Below are 21756 nucleotides of genomic sequence, written 5' to 3'. Positions count from 1 at the left end.
AACATTGTCACTCTTAATGAGAGCAGTGAGCTTTCTCTTCTACAGATTTGAGTACATCAATACTTCCTTTATGGCTGAACTATGTAAACACATGTGTGCTCTTAAACCCTTTTCAGCAACTAAATGGTTGAGAGTGAAGCTTTTAAACAAAAACTGCATACATTTGTTTCATGATGAAGTATTCATATGTACAACACTGTGCGTATGCATATCACAATATGTAAGAAAACGTGTTTACTTAAGACCAGTGTCTCAGAGAAGTTAAAATTGCATCATATAAAGAGGACACGCAGGTAGCACCACTAGTTTACGAACGATTTACACGTGTATACCTTAAATCATGATCTCTGATATATCATATATATTTAATGTGGGCTTTTAGGCAGAACTTAAGTGTGTGCAAGCAATATTATAAAGTGACTCTGAGTATGTTCTTATGACGTACACATAGATATAAAATGAAGGAAGCACTGCCTAATATACTTCAGAGAATGTGCTTGTTCAATGTGAATCTTTCCAAACAGCAACGCCTACAGGCCACTGGGTCTTCTTTGATTGAAGTCATTCTTGGTTTAATGACCTCTCATTGGCAGTGCTTGTACTCGCGATTAGAAAAAAAATGTAACCTGTATGCTCTGTAAAAGCCGTAAATTTTAGCCGCTTGAAACGTATGCACTGGACATACTCGACAACAGTAACACGCTCGGCTTCACCACGCTGTCGTGCCGTGCTCACTCGCCCCAGTTATTTAGTCATGACTATGAATAAAGAATTTATTGAAACGCTTGAACAAAAACAGCAGTCATATCTGTAAATTTCAGTGGATTTTTCTTGTATAACCTTCGTTGACATGAATACGAAATAAAGATCCGCAGGGCCATACCATTTTTGAGAGAAACACCTGAATTTCTCAACAGCCGTTCAAAACTGCAGTGTAGCAGTGGGACAGCTCCATCGAGTTAAGAGTTGTGGCGTTTCAATGATCCTCAAATAAACAGTAAAAACAGTGTTATAGAATACATCTGTGCCCCTACCTCTACATTAGATGAAATGCGCTCTTTGGTACTGCACGAGCATGAGGAACTGTTGGCTAAAAAATTCTGTGAAGCTCACAGTGTGAGGAAATTAAGTCATTGCAAAATACCGCAGCCCAAAAAAAAAAGACTTAGAAAACAAAACTACAAGGAGGATGGCTGAATGATTATCGTCTTGTTTCGTCCAGTGTCTTATTTTGCGCTGCAGTATTTTGCAATCCGCCTTTTCTACTTTCTTGTGTTGGCCTCTGGTATATTGGTAGGATTTTGGTAGGGGACGGGGAAACTGCTATTGCCAAGAGCATGTGATGTGGCTCTGTGAAAGAGAGGTGGATTGTATGCCAACATGCCCAGATCTGCTCTTAAGTTCTGTCACTGGCGGCTTGACATGCTTCCACATTGGCTTGACGATAGCAGCAAGTGACCTGTCATTCCGGTCTAATGTTGTGCAATTCTGTACTTTGTAACAATCGTGCTTCTGACCTTCTGGCTCTGCCTTTTGTTTATGTCTATATGACGGAATAGAATCCCAAGCTTTTGTAAATTAATGTAGTTTCTTTGCCGAAGCTGCAGAGTAGGATCACTTAAAACACTGTTTGAACTGTTCAGAGAACCAATTTTCTTATCTTGCACATTACAGCACTTCTAAGCAAACTCTTGTAACAATAAACTGGTGGAGTAATTAATCATGAGATTAATCATGAGATTATCAATCGCGCATATTTCCTCAACCATAGGGAATAGGGTAGACTACAAGCTGGCAGTCTTTCCAGGGTGCGACAAGCAAAATGGCACACCACATGGGAAGTATGAACAGCATTAAAAGCTTAAACATCACATTGAAGGTATGTTGTGGAAACTAACAGTGCAACTTTGCTTGAACTGCAGTGCATTCAACAGCTGCAAAGATAGCTAGTTTTCATGTGACAGGCTTTCCATTACTCTAAAAAAATGCTTGCTGCTCTGCTCGCAAGCATGTGCTTGTGTGCAAGCACATGCTAAAATTGCTTGGAAATACCCATTCGCAACTGTAGAAGGAGTGATACAAGGATGGTGCCAAACGGACAACTATACTAAGTGTGTCCTAATACTTTAATGTTTCTCTCCTATCATTGCTGTGTTTCAGCAGTCAGTTTTCTGATGCTTTGTTACGTGCCATGCAGAAAGTGAAGAATCAATGAAGTTACATATATCAAAAAGGCCCAGAAAGCCTGTGGTGTCCTTGGACAAAAACAAAAAAAAAAGGCAAAGCCTAAAGGAAAGGTATGGTAACTCCCATTTTATCTGTTTTTAGTTAAATATGCTGTTACTTGTGAATGCTTAAGCCTAGGGTTTCATGTGCCAACACCACAGTTAGGTTATGATGCATGCCTAGTGGGACACTTGGAAATAATTTCTTCTTTCACATGTCTAACCAAATGCGTGAATTTGCATTTCATTGAATTGAAAAGAGTATGCAGTATTCGAATGCCTGAACCATGTCATTGTGCCTAGCATTTGGCTGCCATAACCAGTAAGCCAGCTTAGCAGGTTGAATTGGGTTGTGGTCACAGATGTGCATCCTGTGGCTATGGTTTCAAATTCAGCAGGGGTCTCACTGCTGGCGGGCCGAAGCCACGAAATTTAATCTCGCAAGGGCCAGGACAGTGAAAAAGGTTGAAGGAGGGAGGGGAGTAGACCTTGAACGTGTCTCCTATAGTTACCATTTAAAAGAAAGCCTTTCCCTATGTTATGAGAGTCATTTCTGAAGGGTATTTGGCATCAGGGTTCGAGAAACATATCGATTTCAATCTAAAACCTGGATGCCAATTCTGAAATAGAGATTACAATACATACATTACAATACATAATAAGCGAAGGTGCTTGTGTATGGTGTTCGAAGGCCAGTAATATTACTGTAGTTTTTCTCCCATATACGCCTCCTCAATTTTTCACAAAATGTTCCATGTTTTTATTGCTTCCCTTGTACTGTGCTTTGTATGAATATCTGAGTAATGAATACTTACTTTACGGGAGTTATGTATTGTGTTAAAAACATTTTTACCGCTGAAGTTTCTAAATTAAAAAAAATCGCCAATTTGAGGTATATTATTGAGAATTGGAGACATATTAGTCATATTACTGTGCTTCAAACAACGGACTGAAGTGCTTTCACTTAATATGAAAATGAAGTTTGGTAGTGAAACGAGGAACGATACTCTCAGAATAAATTTTCTGACAAGCAACAATGAGACTACATTCTGCAAGATTTGGAACGATTGGAAAGCTAAAAACATTTTCTCTCCAAAATATTTAGTAATTTACTGTTTTAAATGCAAAACAATCGGAATAGATTTTCAGGAAAACTTGAAATGGTCGTCAGAATGGATGGGGGACGTTTGACGTGGAATGTCCCTGAAGATAAGAGTAAAATCATGTTTCAAGGGTCCGCATACCTATCATGTCTGCCCCTTAATTGAAAGAGTGGATGATTAGAGCATTTAGTTGGTATTTTTATTTAGGAAATTTGAGCACTTGTTATTTCTGTGCTTCTCTGGAATTCACTATCGTGAATGAAGGAAATTAATTTTGAGGGCTTGTTTTTTTTTGATACAGCATTAATGAAAACTAGCATATAATGAAGCCAAGGAAATTACAGGGGCATTAATTGTACTGTTGGAAGAGTATTGTAGTAATTGTGATATAGGTGTGAAGACAGTAAAGTGGAAGTACGAACAGTAAAGTGGAGGCAACTTGCTTGCTGGCAGGGACCAAACCTGCAACCTTTGAAATACGCGCCTGATGTTCTTAGCAATATAGCTACGGTGTGTGCCAGAGCCACTTTGCTGCCTGGCTTCATTGTTATTTACATTCACCGTCCTGGCTACAAGTGGCGCTAACACTCCCAGGTTTGCATGCAAATATATACCCGAAAGAGTGGATGAAAGGACGACTGTCACTGTAGCTCAATTGGTAAGAGTATCGTGGGCATAATCCAAAGGTAACATACTCGGTCCTTGCTGGTGGCAAGTATGCATTTCATCCATTTTGCTTTCTTCACATCTAGTCACAATTATTACAGTGCACTTAAAATAGTACAATTAATGTCCCCCATACCTTCCTTGGCTTCATTATATGCTAGTTTTCATTAAGTTTGCACTATGGTGTTTTTAAGGTGAATTGTGTTACAACAGCAGGCACCACAAGAGCTAAGGCGTGCAAGAAATGCGGTGCAAGAGAAAGAAGAACAAGAATTGTTGAATGAAATTGAACATGTTGCGCCCAGTGCGCACAACTGCAGATGCTGTGCCAGTGGCTGCAGCATGCCTGCTGAGCAGCGGCTGCTCAGGGAAGAGGTGGCAGAGCTCACAGAGAAGGTGGCTCAGCTGCGAGCCCTGAACGCCCGCCTGCAGAAGGCTCTCGCATCCAAAGTTTTTGCCAGCGGCAAGTATGGGCTCTTATTTATAAAATTAGAAACTCTGCTTCCTGGTATGTTTTCATTTAAGTTCCTAGATTTTTCCCAGTTCTTTCTTAAGTGCCGACAACCATTGAAGCGCCGCCGCCGACTCTCATTGGCTAACACTTATTTTCGGTAGCCATGTTCTTCCTAACGCTTTTCCAGCACCTGGTGAAATGCGTCCCCCGCACACTAATGACGGGGAATTGGCGGAAGGAGATAGGCGTGTCGCGTTAGCATATTGTCCGTTGAACGCTGAAAGATGCGTGTCTAATATACTTAGATGTACGTGGCTTTGTAAATCTTCCAAGTTAGGAAGAAAATGGCGGTTGACGCTGGCTGCACATGAGAGAGGGCCAGAGAGCAGGCAGTTGGTGGGTACTTAGGTAAAAGGGCAAAATTTAGGGGCCTTTGTCTGCATGTTGCTCTTGTCAAAGCATGTGTATTTTGCAGACTTGAAGTAATTATACACACATACTATAACATTTTTAGACAAATTTGGTTGGTTTTTTTTACTTTTTAATTGTAAGTACAAGCACTGCGAGCAAGCAGGCGTGTTCGCGCTATTTTTTCTTCCATTGCTCAAGGCGGTCGGGTTTTTGATAGAATTTTATCAAAACCCAGATATATTACTCCATTGACTTGGTAGCATTCGAAATCGCCTTTGTAGCAGCTCTAACTTGACCTCCAAGTAAATGGACAATCAATAGGATGCCTTCCAAACACTCTTGTGACACTGGTATCAGACTTTGGTAAATAAACATGTTATGTGTGAAAGGTTTATGTAATGAGCAGGTTTTTGTGCTTTCTAAATTGTTTACGCAGGTGTGCTGTCACTGCAAAACCTTTGGTTTGGAGCACTTTGCATTCTCATCAAATGATGTGTACTAGTGAATTTATTGCACAAGTTTACTTGCTGCCAACTCTGCAGAATCAACATTATATTTAATGGGAGCAATGCAGTCATCTGTAGCATGGTGTGTTGTAAAAATTTCAGAGAGCAGGATAATATACGCGACATCAATGGATGTGCCTGTGACAGCAGCACCTCCACAGGCACAAGAACCAAGTGGCAAGTTTCAAACTTATTTTTGTGGATTTCATTTTACTACCATTGCATGTAATGCTCACTTGAGCTGTAGATGTCACCACTTTGCGCCTGCTTATGAAATTTTCAGGAGAAACATTATTTGAAATTTTGAGCAAAATTTCGGTATTCAAATGAACTTCTTGGCTGACGAAATGCTTAGCATATGGCATCTCACTCGTAGGAAAAACTGTAATGTGGCGCTCTGGAATGTGGGCAATCAAGCATAAACGCTGGAAGGAGAAGACGTTAAAATGATCTGGTAATGACAGCAACCATTCAAATGGTGACATATTGTTTTGAGTTGGTCGCTGGCCTTGAGCCACAAATCACTTGAAACTGCATGAAAGCTCTCTGCACTCTCAACAGATCAAGGGGCATGAACATGGGGTTGGTATGTGAAGCAGAAGTTATCAAGCAGTGTGATCACTTTTAAAAGAGGCTCAGGCTTCAGACTGTCATATTGCGTTTGACGAAAAACTAATGATTGCGCTTTTGCTTGTGCAAGTTGGCATTTCACCAGATGGCTCAAGTGGCCCTGAATTTCCCTTTTTCGAACTCTCAACTTCGTAGTGGAATAAATTGAGTGCTGTTCAGAAATATGTTAGTGGAATAATAAAAGAACAAAACAAAAAATGAACTTGGAGGACTCTTAAACTGGTACTGACACTACTTTTTGAAGGTGAGCTTGCAATGTCACGCAAATCTACAGTATACAAAGACAGCTCAGCAAATGCTGATATTTTATTTTGATATTAAAGTAAATTTTTCATGGTGCACCTACAGACATCAACGCTAGCTTGACGTCAAGTCAGGCTACCGTGCCAGTTCTTGTGACTCCATGCTGCAGTTTGGCTAGTTGTAATGGCGTTGGGTGCCAAAACTTAAGAAATAGCCTCTTGTGCGTCACCAACGGAGCAACGGTATGGAACGGCCATGGAAATGTCACAAGATCTTGCGTGAGCATATGATGAGCTCATATCGTGTTGTGACATCAGGTTACAGTAGGAACCAAAACTGGCGTTTAAAAATGTACTGTAATTGCTTTTTCAGTGTGCACCCGTGCTTATCAGTACATTTCCTAGGCTCTTGAGGGCTTGGCTTTTCATTTGGCCCCAAAAGAACACAAATGAAAATTTTCGCGTCAGTACCCTTAACTTTAAGCTTCGCTTTCAAGATTGGAATGTGATAGCATAATTGGGCCCTATTCGTCTTGTCATGCTTCACTCCTCAGTGGACTATTCAACTCTTCACAAGGGAAGGAACATCTGTACGCTTAACATTAGCTGTCGTAAACCCTCCTAGGATGCCTACTTCAGGTACACTTGCCAAGTGCCTGCTATGCAGTGGTGCAACAGCTCTGCCATTTGCACCTGTATGATACAATTCCTTATTTTGCACCAAGCTGAGCCAAAACCATGAAGCTTGTTGAAATGTCGCCAAGGTGTGCCAAAATGCCAGACCAGCCTCAAATTTTTCTCAGTTGTGCTAATTTTAGCAAGAAATGGAGATTGCATTGGTCACCTGCAGTTTTTGTGTCATGAACAAATCTAATCCAGACGCACAGACCATTACCCTAACCACTAGTAATTGCCAGTCCTACTAAATATTTCAGCGGCTGAGAGACACACCAAAGGGAACCTGGCTACGAGGCCCTTCACTGCAACCCGAAGGCCCTTCCCCGAAGAAAGGCATGCCACAGGTGGGTCCCGTGCAGCTTAATAACTGTGGTCACTTGAGAAGCCTTCAGGAGGGAACGCTGACGGTAGGGGGCAAAGTTGTCTTTTCAGGCCGAAGTGGACAGTGATGTTGAAAGAGACAAAAGTGTGACGTTCGCAGGCACGAGGATAGAAAAATATTGTGTATTGTGTGAGCGGAAGGTAAATGAAGCAATTGCTGCACGAAACTACACAGATGTTGGGCAAAAAGAACAAAAGTGATTAGGCATATTTTGTGGCCGAAGGTTTAATGGTGTGCAACTGTGCGTTGTTGCCATTTGTTTGTCTGCACACACATTATGTCTTGTCACATTGGAGAACTTGACACATGCATGCAAATGTTCTTCATTGAAGCTGAAACAGTATCCATTCCTGCAGCGCTTGTAGGGTGTTGTCACTCAAGAAAGCCACTTCAATAGCACAGTGCCAATTAGTACAGAATCCAGTTGAGGAAACAATATCAGCATTAATGTAGACATTCAAACTTGCAGCCATGTGGTGGCCTCCACAGTGCTTCCAGAATAAATGCCCTGTTTTCAATGACAGTACCACACCATGGCAGCCTTGTGCAGCATTTTATGTTCTTTGATAGAGTGATGGCAATTTTAGTACTACTCTGGTTGAGTGCAGTAATGATCATTTCATAGCAAGCCTAGGTTGACATTATCAGTGATTGATATAGCAAGGCATGATTTGCAAATGTCTAATGAAATGGGTTCTATTACCGGGACCACAACAGCAAGCTAGAATAAGTGAAGCAGCTGTCCTTACAAAGCGGGTGCATTGTACTGGTTATCACTGTAATGCACATTTCTGTCTTAGGTGGTGACTGATAAGTGGCACGGATTGCACCTTTGGCTATTGGTTCCACTGTTTACATACAAGTTGCTCTTGGCAGTAGAAAAGACCACTTTGCATTTATCTATCAGCATTTCGAGATATTTTCTTACTTTGGTGGTTGATTCTTGTTCGGTCGCGACTGTCACTGACATTAGTGCATTTCTGTTTTGTCTGTAGCGCCACCGACATCGACGGGATGGCACAGTGAAGAAAGAAGAGGTCGGACGTGACCTCGTGCGGCGCGGTAGCAAGGCTGGCGCGAGGGGCGCAGAAAAATAAAGAAAAAGTTAGTTGGTCTTAGGCTTCGGCGCTAGGCGGACGTGTCGAGTCGTTTTCTTATGTGTGCTCCACAAATTGGTGACCCGGACGTTTGGATCAAGTAGCAACTTGTGCCTGATCATAACGTGTAACACGAAACAAAAAGACGTGGAGCCATGTCAACCACCGGCAACGAACGCCAGCAAGCCTCGACCAACTCGGCCAACGCCGAGACCTCTTCAACCGCTGCGGTTATTTCGAACACCATCCGATTGCCAGAGTTCTGGGAACGGAACCCCTCGGCGTGGTTCATCCAAGCAGAGGCCCGTTTTGAACTGTCGCGGATTACGTCCCAGACTCGCAAGTACCTCCTCGTGCTCGACGCGCTTCCAGCGGCCGTCATCGACGAGATTTCCGACCTCCTCCATTCTTTCGCGCACAACCTGCCAGAGTCGCCTTACGACGTAATTAAGGCTGCTATACTGGACCGCACGGCTATGTCGGAACGCACACGGTTGCAACAGCTACTCTCAATCGAACAACTCGGCAATCAACGGCCAAGCCAGCTACTGCGTCGATTCCTTAATCTGCTCGGCCCACGCGTTTCCACTACGGACAGCACCTTCGTCCGTGAGCTATTCCTTCAGCGCTTGCCCACCCAAGTCCAGATGGTGCTGGCAACTGCTTCAACCCAGAATTTGTCAGAGCTCGCTACATTGGCTGACAAGGTTATGGAAGTTGCCAATCCACTTCCAGTGGTTGCAGCTGCTATTCCGGCTTCTGCATCGCACGCCGTCAGCCCTTCACTGACACAGCGGTCCGAGCCAGAATCACCATCATTTCCCGTCGCTGAGTTATGCGACAGACTGGAGAGGCTTCTGGTTGCCACTACTCGTAGGAGCGCTTCTCCTCCTTCACGTCGACGTCGCCGTTCTCCATCTTATCGGCGCCTCCCATCCATCGAGAGCCAGCGCAAAAGTCAATCACAGCAGTCTGACATCTGCTGGTACCACCGCCGTTTTGGCGCTCGCGCGCGTCACTGCCTCCTCCCTTGCACCTGGTCGGAAAACTGTCCGGCCGACCGCTAGCGGCGACAAGCGGTCACGGGCCTACCCCATGTCGCCTCTTCAATGTCAACGACAAGGTCACTGGGCAACGCTTCCTAATTGACACAGGTGCACAGGCCAGCATTCTCCCTGCTACACGAATGGATCGCACCGCTACTCCCATGCTGTACTTGCAAGCTGTGAATGGAACGCGGATTCCAGTATTTCGACAACGGTCGCTCACCCTCAACCTGGGACTACGAAGACCGTTCCGCTGGCTGTTCATGGTCGCCGACGTTCCTTCTGCCATTATCGGTGCTGAATTCCTCACCGACCATGGCCTCATTGTCGACGTCAAGCGACAACGTCTTCTAGACGCGACAACTTACCTTTCGGTGAAAGGCATTGCTGCGCCTGGAACCACAGATTTAGCCCTCTCTTGTGCTACGGTTTCCAATGAACCCTTCGCGGCTTTGCTACGAGAATTCCCTGACATCACCGCACCGCCTAATTGGAAAAAAACCAGTGTGCCACGACGTACGTCATCACATCGTTACTGTCGGACCTCCTGCTTTCTTCCGGCCACGTCGACTTGCTCCGGACAAACTCAAGGTTGCACGTGCAGAATTTGAACATATGCTGGAATTGGGAATTATTCGCCCGTCCGCAAGTAACTGGGCAGCTCCACTCCACATGGTGCCCAAGAAATCGGGTGACTGGAGGCCATGCGGAGACTACCGATCTCTGAACACTAAGACAATTCCGGACCGGTACCCGTTACCCAACATACAGGATTTCACTGCCGCTCTGCACGGCGCCAACATCTTTTCGAAGATTGACCTTGTCCGCGCCTACCACCAAATTCCCATGGCCGAATCAGACATACCCAAGACGGCTATTACAACACCATTCGGACTCTTCGAGTTTTTGCGAATGCCGTTCGGTCTCCGGAATGCCGCTCAGTCCTTTCAACGTTTCATCGACACAGTCACGCGTGGTCTACCCTTTGTTTTCGCCTACGTCGACGACTTGTTGGTGGCCAGCAAATCTGTGGAAGAGCATTTACAACACCTTCGTTGTCTGCTACAACGACTATCTGACCACGGCATCGTCATCAACGCCTCGAAAAGCGAGTTTGGTGTCACTAGCTTAGTCTTTCTCGGACATCACCTGGACACCAGTGGCATCCGCCCACTTTCATCAAAAATTGAAGCAGTCCAGAGCTTCCCTAGGCCCACAACGATCACGAAGCTGCGGCAATTCCTCGGCATGGTTAACTTTTACCGCCGCTTTATCAAGAACTGTGCCGATATAATGGCGCCTTTGGACCGTCTGCTTACCAGCAAGAACAAGACGTCCTTACTACCTTGGGACTCCACTGCTGAAGACGCCTTTATCAAGATCAAGGGCGCGCTCGCCAACGCTGCCTTTCTTGCCCACCCCAACCCCACGGCATCTCTAGCCCTCATGAGTGACGCGTCTAGCACAGCCGTGGGAGCGGTTCTCCAGCAGCGTGTTGACAACTCATGGCAACCATTAGCGTTTTTCTCCAAGAAACTCAGCCCAACACAAGCTCGTTACAGCACCTTCGGTCGAGAGTTACTTGGAATTTACCTCGCCATCCGACACTTTCGCCATATCGTCGAAGGTCGACGATTTACAATTTTCACGGACCACAAGCCGTTGACATACGCGCTTTGCAGAGAGTCGTCGACGCACACGCCACGAGAAATCCGCCATCTCTTGTATATATCTGAATTCTCCACCGACATCCGACACGTCAGCGGCGACCAGAACATACCTGCTGACACTCTCAGCCGCGTGGACGCCGTGACATCACCTGCAGCTCCTGCGCCACTCGATGTGCCGACGCTCGCAGCACACCAAGCTAATGATCCCGAGCTCATACAACTGCGCTCATATGAAACAGCACTGCGATTGCACGATATCCTGCTTGATGGCGCCAATCTCGTCTGTGACACTTCTACAAGCACACCCAGACCATTTGTCCCTCGCACGTTACGCAAGCAGCTTTTCGACACGCTGCACCAGCTCGGTCACCCCGTCGTTCGTGCCTCGCAACGCCTCGTTTCATCGCGTTACGTATGGCCACGGATGAACGCAGACGTACGCGACTGGGTACGTGCATGTACACCCTGCCAACGTGCCAAAGTCCACAGGTACCCTGTTCCCCACACACGACAGTTTCTCCAGCCTGACCATCGTTTCGATATTGTCCACATCGACATAGTCGGACCACTACCACCGTGTGACGGATTTCGCTACCTGCTCACAGCTGTCGACATATTTACTCGATGGCCAGAAGCGACCCCGCTTCCAGACAGCTCTGCTGCAACCGTCGCAGCAGCATTCGTCACAACATGGGTTGCCCGCTTCGGATGCCCTACCAAGATCGTGACTGACAGGGGACAGCAATTCGAGTCTGCCCTCTTTCACGAGCTCCTACGCTTGCTTGGCACGCATCGTCTTCGCACGGCTGCCTACCACCCCCAGACCAATGGCCTCGTAGAACGCTTCCATCGACAGCTCAAGGCAGCACTGATGGCCCATGGCACGCCATCGAAATGGGTTCAACGTCTGCCACTGGTACTTCTGGGTATGCGCTGCGCCTTGAAATCGGACTTCGTGTGCTCGAGCGCGGGGCTCGTCTACGGCACTCCGCTCCGTCTGCCCTGCGACTTCTTCTCCCCAGAACCACCCTCGGCAGCTCTGTCTACTCACGAATACGTACACCTTCTTAGGGACCTCTTCCGGGATCTTAAACCCTGTCCGACACGTCCTCCTCCAGACCGCGCAGCATACATTACATCCGACCTGAGCAATGCAACCCACGTTTTCGTGCGCTTTGGACCTATTCGGCCTGCTCTCCACCCACACTACCTCGGGCCCTTTCCGGTACTGGAGAAACGCGAGTCGACATATGTCGTAGATGTTCATGGCAAACATGACACCATCGCACTGGAGCGCCTGAAGCCAGCCTACTGTGAGACGACTCCCACAGTCGCATGGTTCAATCCAGTTCCACATGTCTCCGTTCCCGTCGCTGCGGACACTACTTCACTCCGCAGTTTCCTGGCAGTGCTGATTTCGTTCGCAGACCATGCTGCTCTCTAGGGGAAGGAGCTATGTAGCGCCACCGACATCGACGGGATGGCACAGTGAAGAAAGAAGAGGTCGGACGTGACCTCGTGCGGCGCGGTAGCAAGGCTGGCGCGAGGGGCGCAGAAAAATAAAGAAAAAGTTAGTTGGTCTTAGGCTTCGGCGCTGGACGGACGTGTCGAGTCGTTTTCTTATGTGTGCTCCACATGTCTTTGGAACCCACTGCTACCATACTTTAAGCAAGCACAAGCATTGAACCTTTTATGGAAGTTCAATGACAATGAACTTTCCTTGTGGTAGTGTTGTTGGACTGCTTTTATAACATCACATTGTAAGTGTTTATTTAATTTTTGTCTTTAGAAACAGTAACCGCCCCATGCATCCAGCTCCCCATGCCTGTCACGCCTGACCATGAGTTTCAGACGACAAGCTCTGATTTAGAGCATGGTAAGGATCGCTTTTTCATTTGACAGCTACCTGAATCTTTCAGAACGTAGTGATTATGTCAGCGGCCTTGCTAATTTTGTGATCAGGTGTTACTGTTGCTGCAGGTTCAAGTGGAACACAATGTGGCGCAGAGTTACCCAATTCGGGTAAGACAGAGGTTTTTGTGACTTGAGCTCCATTTACACGTACGCTTATGAAATGCAATTTCGTGCTCATTTTGTTGTGTATTTTTTCAAGGTGTGACAGCAGCAGTTCCGGTGGCATCAGTGTCTCCAACCCATGGTAATGGTACATTTCTTATACAGCGCTCTTTAGCTTTGGGTGCCAGTATTGTTTATTTGGGTGGTAATTATGATTTTCACGCAACGATAATGCTGCCCTGAATATAATTTCCAGGCTTAACTGCCTGAATATAATGTGCTCCCGATTTATGAATGAACATTGCTTGCCGCAACGTTTCATATAAAAAGAAATGTGATAAAGAATTTACCTTCACAGAATGGTTTCAAATGAGCTTTCCCAATAAAAGTGGAAATGTCGTTGTCAGCATTTAAACTTCATTGACTACACATACAGAGTATGTGAGGGTGATATTGTCGAGTGATCACTTTTGAAAATACTACTATCACTGTGTGATACCCTAGAATCTGCAGAAGTATGTGTATCTAGGTCAGTTATTAAGAAGCAAGCCTACTCATGCAAAAGAAATTAACAGTGTCGCTAACCATAGCATTTTACGAGCAGTAACATAATGGGAAGAAACATAGAGAATAACAAGAAGAAAATGTTTACAACCATAGAGTACGCAATGGGACGAAAAATTATAAGTCTTAGATTAAAGGGGCCCAGAAACACTTTTCCAACATGGTCAGTAAACTCTGCCGATCGGTAGTTGAGGCTCCTGAGAGCACATGAGCCAAAACATTGTAGCTCTGCACGCATTTTCAGTTATCAATTATTCGCTCGCTCGTCTCGCAACAAATGATGCCGTGAACCTAAATGACCGCATCATAAACCCTAAGTCCACGGCCATTAATTGATTTGAGTATTGTGAGCTGCATAGTTACCATGGCTGCCGCGGGATGCCTGTGCGAGCGCTCACCATCACACTGAAAGCAAGCGGTGCATTTGAAGAAAAAAAAGAAACAAACAAAGTGCTCGTGATGTGCACAGACGAAAGGACGCATCTTTTTGCCCCCTGATCGTCACTACCCCCTGCATAACTTCAGCGCACTCACCAGTTCGACATAACAGAAAAAGCAGTCAAAGTGTGCATGATGCTCCGATCATGCACGATGGATTTTAAAAATTTTGCATCGGTCAATTTGTGAGGCAATAAGCTCTTTCAGTGAAGCCATTCGAGGATTGCTAGGAAAAGCATTGCAGGGCCCCTTAAGAGGTAGAAAGACAGAGTAAGCAAACAAACCGTGGTAGCAATATCCTTGGCATGTCAGGTGAGGACATATAATTGATTGCCAGATAGTATGACTGAATTGGATTCCAAGGACATACACGCAAGAACATACGGTACTGAGTCGCATGAGATATTTTGTGAAAGGGTAGCTTTGTGCCAAGCTGTAGCTTCGTGCTACAGATAGGTGATTGTCACTGTCCCTTTCAAGCATGCGTGTGGCAGTTTCAGATCTTGAAGGATTGTAAAATGCTCTTTTCGATTTTATGAACTTCCAGATTTAACGAAATAATTTGAGTGGAGTCATCGCTTTGTTAAATTGAGTTTCAACTGCAATTATTTTGGGATATTGCAAAACTAATATTGATTTCTTTTTTTTAGCGCCTGATGATGACTTATTCAGCGGTCTGACACAAGAGGCAGCTGAGCACGACTGTGGTACGAATGAGTCTTGTTTTACCCTATGTGTAATTTTTCTCTTAATTGTAATGTTCTTCAATACATTGTGCACACATAGACTGGCAACAGAAGGCTGTAGTATTTTTCCATCTGGTTGGAGTCCTAAGGACTCCTGATCAAAAACTTTTCCTACTTTACACAAAGAATTTGCTGCCAGAAGGATGATTGTGTACACCCGCAGAAATGCATCATTCACCGGACTTTTTTGACACATTCCTGAACATGTATGTACAGTCGCCCAAATCTTTAACTATCGCTCGCAAGCAGCAATTTTTTCTGTGTATCTTTGCCGTATGACTGAATTAAGTTCTAAAAAGGGTGAGGGCAAGCGTATGCCCTCACCCTTTTTGCCCACAAAACAATTTTTCGGATTCAATCATGTGGCACTGACACACAGGAAAGTCACTGCTGCGCACGATAGTGGGTGACTGTACAGAGTGCATCAAAGTGCCCTGCCACCGCTGTTGGTTTTGCCTCTAAGAAGGTTACAGTGCACTACATTGTCATTACCCAGAAGGTGATCACGTAGGACCAAACATTTGTTTCGTTGCTTGCTGCGTTGTTTCTTATGATGCTGCTCATGAGAACTGATGTAGCACAACAGTATGAGCCAAAACGGGTGTCGAAATGCTGCAGTATCCCATCTCAGCTCCTTCTGGATCAACTGGCTGCAGGGAAACTCTTCTGTGAAATTGTTTAGGGGATCTTGATGCTTCAAAATTCATTTTCTGTGGATTTCAGGCCCTGGAATTTCATTTAATTGGAAATTTAAGCTGGAAATATGTCACTACTCCTTCAACTTTCCAACCAAACACCCATAAAGTAAAACAGCTTTCATAACTAGCATTTGCACACAACTATTTTAGCTACACCGAGAAATCTTAATTAGTGCTCCCTCCGTTGATTCTGCAGGTGTGTACAATAACTTTTGTCAGCATGGGTTTGCCAAATTTTGTCCTGCAATGTATTTTGCCTTCTCACAAGATATTTACATGGCTCTTGAAATCTCTTCAGATGCTGTTGCCACGAATTTGGTAAAAATATTCGTACTAATATAGGACCATCTCTGGTCATGCTTTGGTCATGCAAGCTGTAGGCTTTGTTGGGAATACATGGCACTTCAAATATGTTGTACATGTGTTGTGTCCTGCTCTTGACATTTGGCCGAAAGGTCTCATGGTGGCATTGGTCGACTGTGTTAAAAAATAAGATTGGCCAAATCACTTGCATTTCTTTTTTTTCTGTCAGAAGTGCTGGTCTGCACTTTCTGTGGTAGTTTAAACATTGTACACTTGGAACAATACTTTTTGTGTAGCTAGTTGGTTAAACATAGCTCTAAAGTGAGGGGCACGAATTAAGATGAACAGGTGCTCATCTTGTCATTTCCATTTTGTGTTGGTCTTAATATGCGCCCCTTATTTTAGATTTATGCTAAGTCTTTTATGGTTGGTTAGGCCTTTTATGGTTAATACCTTTTCTGTTTAACATTTATAACTATTTCCTTTGAGTTCTGGCAGAAAAGTTCCTTTGTCATTTCATTGTCAAGTATTGGTCATTTTGGGAAGTACTACACAATACTCTTGCAAGCTGCGACTGCTTGTTTATGTACCGGGTCAAAATGTGACCTATTCATCTTCCTTTTTGTTATTATTATCTGTGCCCGCTCTGGTTTGGTTTTTTTCTTGCAATAAACCTTAGTTCTTATAAAATCTAGCATATTTGGGAAAACCTGCTGATATTTTTTTCTGCAGTTGACACGCTGGTGCCATTGGCTCAGGAGGACAGCATCGACTTTGTTATTGGGTCGTCAAGGGATGATGGAAAGGTAATTTTAAGTCAGTGTAATGTTGAAGGATCCATGTACTTGTACATCTATGACTAGTTGGCTATATGGAATAAAATAGGTTTATGGCTGGTTGCCTTAAGGGCTGAGATATAGCCTGGTGTATTCGACGCTAGGCCATGTGCAGTAAAATTGGACACTCCGACGGCTACGGCAGCTAGTTCCACAATCTATAGTCCTGCGTGCCTGCCATGTTGCGGCAGTCGGCTGCAGAGTGCTGCATAACGTGACCGCAGCTCTGTGTTTGTTGGTTGATGTACCCTTTTACTCGCTCCGTGCTTGTGCACCTATGCTTTTTGGTTGACGTGCATGTTTTTTCTCGCTCGGTGCACTGTTGGACTATGCAGTGAAAACTACTTTCTTCACAGGCATGGTGCTATCCTGCCCCTGGAGCTGGGAATAGCACTAGCATTGGTATATTACATGGGTGTGTTAGAAACAAAAATGGATCATGCATGTAAAAGAGTGGTTAACTGTAGAAACAGTGCTAAAAGACTGGACGTAGAAAGGACACAAACCACGGCGCAAGGACCACGGTCCTTTTTTCGTCCCGTCTTTTAGCGCTGTTTCTACAGTTAATCATGAACCAACCAGCCCAAATGCGTACCTTATTGCAATGAAAGAGTGGATTTTGAAGGCTTCCCAGGCGTTCCATGTGTCGCGGCACTCTATGCTATCATTGGCCTACACACACATGTCTTCCCTTTGAGCAGGCGAACAATTATGCAATCGCTGATTAAAGTGAGTAAACCATTGATGCGCTTTCTGATGCAAACCACCCGCTGCCATTTTGCTGACTGCCACTGCTGCCTGCAGTGAAAAACGTTACACAATCTCCCGCTAAAGGGGACCATGAGGCAATGCGAAGCCGGAGCACTTGCATGATCGCGTTTCGTTGGCGTTCGCTAGGCATGCTACCGACCTCTCGTCGTGGAACGCGAAGAGAAACGCTACGCGCGTCTTGTCTTCCCTCTAGCCTGGCCGTTAATTCTCACAGGGCGTGCGGGGAACGTCGACAGGCGCGCGAGAGGGTGGCAGTGTAGGAGAGGAGAGAGGGGGGGAGGGGACCCGCATGCGCTGGCCCTCATCGCGGCGTGCGCAGGAGAGAATTTCGGCATGTCGAGCCCGCATTTTAGAGGAGTGGATGACCACGCCGTGTTGCATACCCCCGAGCAAGAGATACTTTGCATCTAAAAGGGCATGCTCTATATCTGCGCTGGCATGCCGGTAGCAGCTGGGCAACGGCGCCAGCTACGCTGTCAGGCCACAGTATAGGTTGTCCACTTATCGTTGGTGTAGCTTAACTGCGTCGTGTGTGGTTGCGCACGCATTCTTGGCTTTACTTGCTCAAATAATTTCAAGTTTGCCCTGTGCCTAAAGCTGGAGAGAGAGTGCGTTCCTTGAATGTAAGCCCGATAAAAGGAATCTCAATGCAAGTGGAGTTTATAAGCCACAAACCTGCTGAATTGCATTTGATGTTGTCGCTGCTCTTTTGGTCACTTAGCTGCAGTCAGCCTTAAAGAGTGCACAGTGTTTGGCGTCATCAAGCATCATTTGAGATGCTGCATTAATTTAACTTCACTTTTGTAAAATGTTACATAACTGCAACTTATGATAAGTTAATATATTGAGTTTATTGCCTTGCAAAATGATCACTGCAAAAAACGTTTCTAATATGCTAAGTACGATCGGAGTTTGAAGTGCGTTTTCTCTTTTGTTCTGCCAGGGGCGGTCGATGCTACTGTTGCTATTGTGTATTTTAACACACCGTAGAGTGCAGTGCCTAGCACGTGGTGGCATCTTGTGACAAGAAGCCATGGCATGTCACCATGTTTGATCCAAACGTCACTCTTGGTTTACGACTGCTACTGGCGAATGGCAGCAATCTGTTGTATGATGGCCCTCCGAAGAGACAGTGAATACTGAGTTGGCTGAGTTGTTCACAACAGTGTCTGCCTTTTGCTGTATGTTTTTTTATGAACCTTGAGCAGTGCTTCAGGGTCATTGCATTTTGCAGGTCTACGCCGGGTCTGGCTACTGGGTCAGCAAGGATGCTTGGGGGACATTGTTCCGGGCCACCTCCGATTCTATGTTCTGCCGTCTGGCATCCACAATGTTTTGGACGCCAGACGAGCTGAAGAATCGCAGTGTCACTGGAACTTTATCCAACAAGTCCAAATCCAAAGGGATGACCGAGGCCAAACAAGCCCTGACGCCCCAGAAACTGTTGTCTCTAAAAGGTGCGCACAGCTAAATATACTCGTCTAATGAAAAATGCATTTGTTGAATATAGCAATACTGTTTTTCATTTTATCGCCATGGCCGCTTGATTAAAAAAAAAGAAGGTGTGGTCCGTTGCATCATGCTGAAACACATGGGCACAAGCGGGAACACTGTATTGACAGTTCCATCCAACTTGGTGCTAGTAGACAGGTGCGTGGCAGTGCTACTGCCACACCCCTTTAGCTTGTTTTTTCATTACGAAAGTTTGCCCAACGACATACAGATTTAAATATGCAGATGGGGGGAGGCCGGTTTCCGCTATATACATTAACAGTTATACATTAACAGTACTGTATTGTGGGGCCCATAAAGCCACAAATCAGTCTGGTGGTCTGGTTTGATGAAGACCCGCTGTTCTTACCTTGTCAAGGCTGCAAATTTGATGTTGTATCCCACCATATATGAGGATGCTGGGGAGCAACTGCATTCTTCGGTGTCTTTGAATGATAAAGAAGCATGTCAACATCGACCACCTTTTTTGTGTATGACACAGAATGGCATTAAAATCCATGTGATAAGGCAAAAGATTGAAGGAAAGAAGTGGTAATTTAAGGCACATTTTTTTTGTTAGACCCAGTATTAATAAGAAGTAACAGACGTTGATGCTAAGGAAAGTATAGGGGATGTTATTTTTAGTAGTATATTAGTATGTTATTAGTATATTAGTAGTAATTGTAATGTAAATGTCAAGAAAGAAAAGTGAATGAAATGGGGACTTGCCACTGGCAGGGACCGAATCTGTGACCTCCGAATAATGTCTGATGCTCTACCAGCTGAGCTACAGCGGCGGTCCCCCCCCCCACCCGTCCACTTTATGTGGTATGCACCTTGTCAATTAAGTCTCCCTGGGGGCTGCCATAATGCTCACTGGGCTGTTAATGACATGTACGACCCCCCAAAAATGCACTGCCGAGGCTGTGACATCGGCTTTTGTACTCCCGTGCAACAGCCCAGAAAGGAGGTGATCCTTCTCTCTGTTAAAAAGGTCTGTGTGTTTTAAACTTGGGAGTGTTAGTCAGCGCCACTAGTAGCCATGACGGCGAGTATGGAACACTTTTTCTGCCTGTTGGCATCACGTAGCACTTCCCTTGGCATCATTGTCTGTTAGTTCTAATTAAAGCAGGAGATTGTTGTTTCTGAACAGAACAATGCTTCCAGGCAAGTGCTGAGGCAAGATTGTCAAAAATACTTGCCAATAGTTCAAGGCTTCTTAACATAACCAGCAACACGGCGGCACCTGTATACCAGATTGTTGCAGCATGTCTTGTGGTGCAGGGGCGTAGCCAAGGGGGGGGGGGTTGGGCGGGTTCAAACCTTTCCCCCCGAAATTTTTAATTTTGCTTGCATATATATACATGCACACATACAAACGCACGCACGAACATACATAATGTATGGTTGAACCCCCCCCCCCGAAAAAAATTTCTGGCTACGCCCCTGTTGTGGTGCCACAATGGCAGTAAACATGAGGGACCCGCAGCATGTTCAAATTGTATGCGTAATAAACTGGCGCACCATCGAGGCGCCTAAGGACAATCGCGTTACTCTCCTTCTCAGCACTGCATTGCCTCCTTATCTCTTCGAACGCGCAGCTAAAGTGCAGCTGGTGCAAGCAGCTCACTTGACAGGTTGAGCTGTGCTTCTCTCTGTGTGGCCTCTGAAATTTGCTCCAGCATGCCACGCATGCCCGCTCCAGCATGTCGCAGCATGGCCTGGCCATGCTGTGACATGCCAAAGCAAAGTGGCTTGCATAGGCCTCATAGAAGCGCACGATCAAGACCTGCTCCACTAGTAACTGCAATGATACCAGTACCTTAATCATCAGTACGGCAAGATGTATGCTGACAAGTAAAAAGTATGCGAGAGCAATCACTGGTAAGTTTACTGACAATCTGGTGGTGTCTTCGGTGGTGAAGTTACAGCTGCAGACGTGTTGGATCCTGGCGTTGATTTGAAAGCAAGAGGTGATGCTCACTGCACCGATGATATACTAGAAGCTAGTGGCACCACTTGCCAGTTACCCTACAATATATGTCTTACTATTTAGTTGTATTAAAGCGCCTTGGCTAGATTATTTCTTTTAACCTTGCAAATATTATAAGAACTTGCAGTGATGCTAGTGCCTTTGGTTGCTTGAATCTTGTAATTGCTTTTTTTGTGCAGGCCTCTTCAGAGTCTACATGGGGTCTGGAGTGACCGAGGACGAAGAAAAGAAACGGATGAAGGACGTGCGGCGGCACCTGTCCCAGAAACTGGCTGATTGCCAGAGGAAATAGAAAAACTATAAAAAATTTGAGTGACATCCCCTAGGCATTTGTTGACTTCATTACCTGGTGGCTTTGTATATTTGTCTAACAAACGAGCCCTTAATTATCTCCTCTTTTGTTCATAGTAGAACATGTAGTTTTATAAATTTTTCTATGGACAGAATCACTCAAACATATGGTAATACATTCATTCAAACATATGGTAATATACACCTCAATCATTATATGATGCCATATTTAGAGCACAACCAAACATAGGCTTGAAGGGTGACTGGTGTGGCAGTAGCGCTACCTCTTGGTGCTGGCGTGCTCTGCTTCGTGGTGGTTGCACTAGGAGTGCTTCAGTTGAAATGCACATTGAAGCACACAAATTAAAGATTAACAAATTATCTTGCATGCCCGAACTTGCATCGCAGCGACTCTAGCCTGCAACGTTGCCTATGTTGTGTTGTGGTCATCTTGGCTTGGCCATGCTGTGATTTAGCATACTAAGCCGTATAACATGGA

The 21756-nt window shown here is 45.2% G+C and overlaps 1 protein-coding gene across 1 annotated transcript; it reads left to right on the top strand.

Annotated features, from left to right (window-relative positions):
* Positions 1-4336: 4336 nt before the first annotated feature.
* Positions 4337-21258, top strand: LOC125759964 (BEN domain-containing protein 5-like). The gene is made up of 4 exons (XM_049419506.1): positions 4337-4457; positions 16608-16681; positions 18717-18939; positions 21146-21258. The coding sequence occupies exons 1-4, from the start codon at positions 4337-4339 to the stop codon at positions 21256-21258; spliced, it is 531 nt and encodes a 176-aa protein (XP_049275463.1).
* The last annotated feature ends 498 nt before the right edge of the window (positions 21259-21756 follow it).

Source organism: Rhipicephalus sanguineus, chromosome 9, assembly GCF_013339695.2.
Source record: "Rhipicephalus sanguineus isolate Rsan-2018 chromosome 9, BIME_Rsan_1.4, whole genome shotgun sequence".
Lineage (NCBI taxonomy): Eukaryota > Metazoa > Arthropoda > Arachnida > Ixodida > Ixodidae > Rhipicephalus > Rhipicephalus sanguineus.
This window is presented reverse-complemented; position numbering and strand designations above follow the sequence as displayed.

Coding starts and splice junctions, on each gene's coding strand:
- LOC125759964 (XM_049419506.1), top strand. CDS start 4,337: ATGCCTGCTGAGCAGCGGCTGCTCAGGGAAGAGGTGGCAGAGCTCACA. Junction 16,682..18,716: donor CGTCAAGGGATGATGGAAAG/GTAATTTTAAGT, acceptor TGCATTTTGCAG/GTCTACGCCGGGTCTGGCTA. Junction 18,940..21,145: donor GAAACTGTTGTCTCTAAAAG/GTGCGCACAGCT, acceptor TTTTTTGTGCAG/GCCTCTTCAGAGTCTACATG.